Here is a 6,586-nt window from a genome sequence, read left to right as displayed (position 1 = left end):
TGAATAAATAGTGCTTTAGCCCACTATGTCCCAGCCTCAGTCTACACGGCTTAACTGAGTCCCTACGGCACAGAGAAGTGCAGAGACATATTTTCCTCACTTGAGGTTGTAGGGAGAAGTGGTGTCTACCCCTGTCTTCCTTTTCCCACCCTGTCTGCCATTCTTTTATTAGGCCCTCTTCTGTTCTTTCTCTCAGCTCCACTCTCCCCAAGGATACGTGAACATCCACTTCTCTGCTTAAGCTCTCTTTTGCAATGCGGTCCACCTGTTCATTCCCCGTACCCCGGCGTGCCCGGGAACCCAGCGAAGAGTGATGTTACTACCAAACCCTATTCTAAATATATGTTATCTCAGGTCGTTCACAGCTTTGTTGAAGTTGCATGTGGCGCTTATGTTTTCCCCCCTGTCCATTTGTTTGTTGGTTGGTTGGTGTGGTTTGTCAGCAGGAAAATGCAAATCTACCAAACAGATTTTCTTAAATAGGTGCAAGGATGGGACAAGAGCCAAGAGAGAAACCAGACAAAGTAACATAAAAAGGGCAGGATCCAGGAATAGTTTTTCCCTTTATTTAACATTGTGAGAAAGGTTGTTTTTTTCTCCACATTTTCAAATATTTTCCAGGGAATAATTAATGGATGATGAAAAATATATAGCTGTATATATATATATATATATATATATATTTATATTAAGGGGCCTGATATCTATGAGTGTGTGCAATTTAATGTGGCTTGAATTAATTTTAGGCGACTGTCGGGCCTTGGAAGTGTTCACACTTCTGCATCTTTGTGGCTCTCTCACCAAGTCAAGCAGAAACATTCAGAGCATGTGTGATGGAAACTTTCCACCAGAACTTCCTCTGCCCCTCCGAGGACACAACCAGCATCTACGTCATCTTGCGGGCGACGTCTAATATATGTGGCATTCAAGTGTTTTACTATGTTAGAGATACAGAATGCTACCCGACAACAGCAATTGACTTCATTCTGATTGGCAATCTTTTTCACCGAGAGGCAAAGCCGTTGCAGGCCTCCTTTGATGGCTGGTGTGATCTCACACAGTAACGTCGAGGCGACACCTGACAACAACCTGATAACAAAAAAAATGCAACGACAGTGACGTTGTTCGTCCCTCCTCTCTCTGCGACAGCCTGTTTACGATCGAGTCGTGATATGTCCAACTGCAACTGAAGGCAGCAGGACGCGAAAGGTGGAGAGAGGCGGACGTGGAGAGAGAGAGAGAGAGAGAGAGAGAGAGAGAGAGAGACGGAGAGAGAGAGACGGAGAGAGAGCAAGAACAAGAACAAGCTAGCGTCAAAACCGTGAGCCTGTTTACCAGAGACTAGACGCTGTCTTGCGACATGGACGCCACGGATGAAACCAACATCTGAGCTTCGTCCCGTGGCTACGGTATGTGAGTGTGAAGCGACAGGGACGTTAGCTCGTCGTGAGGACCGAGAGGACATCTCTGGCTGTGAGCGAGCAGTCCGAACCTAATCTCCGGATGGTAGTCGCTCCGTGAACGCTGGTGAACCATAGCGGCAACGAAACAAACCCCCCCCCCCCCTCCTCTGCTAAAACAGTGAGGACAGGAGAGAGAGACAGGAGAGAGAGACAGGAGAGAGAGAGACCAGCGGGCTGCCGGGATGAAGTTCACAGAGCATCTCTCCGCTCACATAACCCCGGAGTGGAGGAAGCAGTACATCCAGTATGAGGTGAGTTAGCTTCGCGTCCAGCCCGCTCTCCGATAGCTCCTAGCTAGCCGAGCGGCTAGCCGGACGTTCGCGCGGTGTCCCGCTGGTTAGTTCGCTTCAGCGCCAATTGAACGCGGGCGTTGGGCTCCGCTTCCCTGGGGTTCCTTTCGCCGTCGGGCAGCGGGCTCGGAAGCGACGCGGAGCAGACAGTAGACATGTGTGAGCTAGGTGTGTGATGCGGCTCCGCGGGCTACTGCCCCGGTCACATCCAGCTGCGGCGAGCTGCTGCATGCGCCGGCCGGCAGAGCCCCGTGTGTGCCTGTATGCCTGTGCCCCCCCCCCCCCTCCACTGTGTTTACCACTCATTTTGACGAGTCATCATTTATTGAGCTGGTTAATCTTTGCCCCCATCCCCAAGTCTGGCCTGTAAGGCAGACCCAGTCCATGCTGCTTGCGGTCAAAGGTCAGGGGGTCACTGAGGGGTGCTGACACCTCAGTCTGCAACCTTTGATCCATTAATGCCATTAAAACCTATCTTTGTGATGCCTCAATTTTAAACATCGCTGACAGTGCAAGCACATCATTAATAAAGCACAAACCCATTGCATCCGGGCCGGAACATTTTACATTGGTACGAAAATGACTCTTGTCAGGGTTGTGTACTGGGATTGCAGCGTGTGCGCTTCTGATACCGAGAGAATGTCAGTTGTTATTAGAGCCCACCCAATATCACTGTTGACAAAACGGTTGATAAAATCAGCCGATCCGAGCCTTTCATAAACTTATCGGTATTGGCGTTCATGTTTGCAAATATGAGCTTTTAATTTACCGAATAAACAATGCAGAAAAGACGTGCATATATGTTGATTTTTTTACGTTAAAAATTTGTTTATTTTCCCAATTAAAGTCCTATTTATTTGGTTATATTTGTGTTTTCTTTTTCTTCATAGATAATGACGTTTAGTAAATTGCTTTAACTCTTGGCAATTATTGACATTTTGTAAAATGAATATATAAGCCTATATATCGGTATTGAAAATCTTTTTCTCCCAAATATCATTATCATTATCGGCATCGGCCTCCAAAAATCCATACCAGTCTGGCTATAATTCTTATGCAAATCTTTCTGAAGCCATATATCAAGCTTATCAGGGTCAATTAAGGCTGTCACACAGCTGGTGTGTGAGCTGGACTCATTTCATTATCAGTAATCAATCTGCAATCAGGTCACAGTGACAATCAATAATATAAAAGGTACACTCTGTTACACAGTCACTTGGAACAGGGGCCATTAGGTTTTACTGTTACACTGACGACACCAGTCCTTCTGCTGTACAGATGAACTGAATGTCAGTTACATGATGGCATTTTACTCAGTCTGAAACCAGTATCACATCTAAAGCCACCACTCAACATTTGTCTTTCAGCTCTCAAAAAGGTTAAATCCACTGCAGTGTAGAGAGGCAGTGTCATGTCTGAAAGCTGCAGCTCCAACCTTAAACTTAGAGAGCTGAATCTTAAACATTACACAATGAAATAACAATTGTTGCCTTTTAACTTTGCTTCACTTACTTTTCACATAAGAAGTGACAAATTGATCATTTGAGCCGAGAAGGCTCCGCAAGTGTGAATCAACACTTCTTCTCCCACACAGTTCACCTGCCATCGTGCAGTGATGTTCAGTGCAAATTATACTTTCGGGTCCTGCATAGTCGGTGTGATGTTAATTTTGTCCTCTAATTATGTCCTTGAGGTACCACACGAGATAAGCACATTAATCACACCACAGGCAAAAGTTTTGTCTCTGTTTTTGTGCAAGTTGCTTCTATGATACGCTTGAATGAAATTAGCTACAGCTGATAGAATCTGCTGCAGGTGGTATTTCATTTCAGCTGGAGCAAACAGGAGTCAGAAATCTTTTTCTTTTCAATTAAATATCAAGCAATGGATTACGTTGTAATTTAGTCAATTTATTTATTAAAAAAACATTGCTTGTTAATTTATCAATCCCTATTTTTATTGTACAATTAGCCACTAATAAAAACCAGGACCAGCAGAAGTAGAGTGTACTCTCACCATTAAAAATAAATTTATATATTTTTGTCGTAACGAACGCACGTGAAGTTTTCTGTAACAAGATTGTCTTGTATTAGTCATTACAGTATCCGCATTTGCCAGAGAGTTGCAGAAACTTCCCCCGCCATCTGATCGATTCCTCTGAAAATCAGATCATAGGCCAAATTAAGATCGATTTTGATATAAGTTCGTCAGATCGCCCACCCCTAACTACAGGTCACTTTTGCAGTTAAAAAAGAAAAGTGCAGCCAACAACACCGCATACCAAGAAAACCACTCCAGACATAATGTTGAGAACGGCCACTCGCGTTAATGAGAACACAGTGGGGCTCTCCGCCTCTCCCCCAGCCTGCTCGCGCTTGTGTACGTGAGCACACATACAATGCACCCTAAGAGATCTTTTATGTTGCTCTGAGAAGTGTAAAAATACGCTTAATTTGTGATGGACCGCCACAGTCTAGTCAATGAGTGGGAGACATGGACATGCACGGGGGCGGAGACTGGAGTCACCAAAGCATTGGATGAAATGACTGATTGTTGAATTTAAAAAAAAAAATTGCAGTGGTGGCTAAGATTTAGCCACTGTGAAATGTCTCCAGCGGAAACACTGACTTTATTATAAATAATAATGAATACAAAGAAAAACACTAATATAGCCAAATAAATACAACTCAAATTAAGAAAATACATTTTTGTTAAGCATTGTTTATGTTGTAAAATATTTTTATATTGGCACGTATTAGCAAACATAAATGTTGATACTGTTATTTCCGTGAAAGGCTTTTTGGACGATTTTTGTCAGGCAACAGATAAATCTGTCAGCCTCTAATATTATGATCACACTTACTGTCTCATGTTCATTCTCCAGGGGCCTATTCCAGGAAGCAGGTTTAAAAAACTTTGAACTTAAACCTAAACTCTGACTTGATCTACTCACAGATGGGAAACTCAGAGTTTTCGGTTCCAGAAAAGCAGTTCTGAGTTAGTTAGATCAACTCTGATTATTTTCACACAGAGTTACGCGTGTGCCCGCCGAATATAAAAAGTCATCATCAATGGAGCTCTGATACTATGAGTCACCATGGCAACCAAGGCGAAAACAAGGTCCTCCTACGTCATGCCGTTAGAGTTGGAGATTCAACTTTTTGCTTATGGAGAAAATTAGATAATTCTGAGAAAGAGGAGAATCACAGCTGCAGTTGGTGTGGGAGACAGAACTGCCCGAGTCGACATACAGCATATGGCTAAATAAAATAACCAAATGATTTAAAATGATCTGATATTTTCTCCACAAATGTCTTGTCTAAGATGGTTAGTGATACTGTCTGGTGCACAAGCAGCTGGGGTTCGATTCTTGTTGCTCACGTCTGAAAAACGTCCGATGTTATTTCATTATTTTTAATTTAGCTTCAATCCCACTGGCACAAGAATGACGTGGCTGCGGCTGAAAATAAATTATAAGAATATATTGCAGATAGGTAAGGTATGGTTATGGTATATGGCATATGGTTTTGAGAGAAATGGTAAAGTTTTACTAAGTACTCGTCAGAAAAATGAAAGCATCGGGTCTGAACATCCTCTCTGACATGAGGCGACTGAATTAATTCTGTTTCCACAACGATAGGGTTGACGAGGACACTAAGGAGAAACTGTGTTTTTTTTCAAGAAAAACCTGCCAGTGAGCAGGTTAGGTTCACAGCGTGAGTTACCATGGTAACTTACCTAAAGTTTAAGTTCCCTCGCTTTCTGGAACGGAAAACCCAGAGTTTCCCTCTTTTCAGGGTTAAAATACTCAGAGTTCTAGCAAAACCTGCTTCCTGGAACAGGCCCCAGTTAGGACTGATTGGGCAGGAGCAAATCAGTATAGCATCATTTGTTGCCACTGCCCATATCAATATAAACGTGTATAAAGTTGCATCAGGAGGTGAAGTATTCTACCTTGTTTCCATACTGTGAGTACAGATGTGGCAGGAATGCTGCTTTCGTGTTTCTGGTCTCCTGTCTCTGCACCTGTAAGCAGCAGCCTCTGCATTGTTTGCTGTTGGAGTATTCACAGTATTTTCAGAAGTCATCGTCTGCACTCACCACCACACCAAAGCCTCAAATGCCATGACACTAATTACATCTGGAATTTATTCGAAGTGACTTTAAAATAGCTATTTATAGTGTCTTACTATATTTAGATCATTTATTCATTGGTTCAGTCGTGTTTTTGTCTTTTTTTCCAGTCAGTATGAGCCATGGCACAGCTCTTTAGCTTGAAGGCAGATGCTATCACTCGTCTTCACTCTGCACTCTGACACATTGTTTTAGTTCTGCGTTCCTTTTGCAGCACAGCCACATCAGGCGCTTGGCCAAAGGTCTTTTCTTGACGGTAGAAATGCAGCCTGATGAGAAGCTTCAGTTGCCCTTTGTAGAATTCACCCCACTTAAATCTGGTCCAGGGATCCAAACGACAACCAAATAAGCTCTTGTAAAAAAAAAAGAAAAGAAAGCTTGAAGAGGTCAAGACTGGTCAGTACGGTTTGGCTGTTGGAAATTCTCTTTCCAAATTTTTGTTTATTGAAATCAACTTTGGTCTCTGTTAGAATAAATTGTTTGCAAGAAGAAAAACGTAGGAAACAAACTCCAGAGACTCACTGCGCAGCGACAGTTAGCTATCCGTGATCGTCGACACCGACCGTCAGTCGATCCTCACGCCAGCGGACAGTGAAGGTGACCTGCTTCAACAGTGCTTGAATGGCAACCTGTCACACCGTCTCCACACACCGCGACCCAGCACCAATATCTCTGACTCCGTCGACAGCGTCGCATCTC

The 6,586-nt window shown here is 43.4% G+C and overlaps 1 protein-coding gene across 2 annotated transcripts in view; it reads left to right on the top strand.

Annotated features, from left to right (window-relative positions):
* Window positions 1-1,274: 1,274 nt before the first annotated feature.
* LOC118310728 (xenotropic and polytropic retrovirus receptor 1 homolog) overlaps window positions 1,275-6,586 on the top strand; it is a 43,578-nt gene continuing 38,266 nt past the window's right edge. For both annotated transcript variants that reach the window (XM_035633952.2, XM_035633951.2), the window contains exon 1: window positions 1,275-1,714. In XM_035633952.2, the coding sequence (XP_035489845.1) occupies window positions 1,646-1,714 (69 nt within the window). In that variant the 5' untranslated portion in view covers window positions 1,275-1,645. The remainder of the gene's footprint in view (window positions 1,715-6,586) is intronic.

This window comes from Scophthalmus maximus, chromosome 5 (assembly GCF_022379125.1).
Source record: "Scophthalmus maximus strain ysfricsl-2021 chromosome 5, ASM2237912v1, whole genome shotgun sequence".
NCBI classification, from domain to species: domain Eukaryota; kingdom Metazoa; phylum Chordata; class Actinopteri; order Pleuronectiformes; family Scophthalmidae; genus Scophthalmus; species Scophthalmus maximus.
Note: the sequence above shows the minus strand (reverse complement) of the source record. Positions and strands in the feature narration are given on the sequence as shown.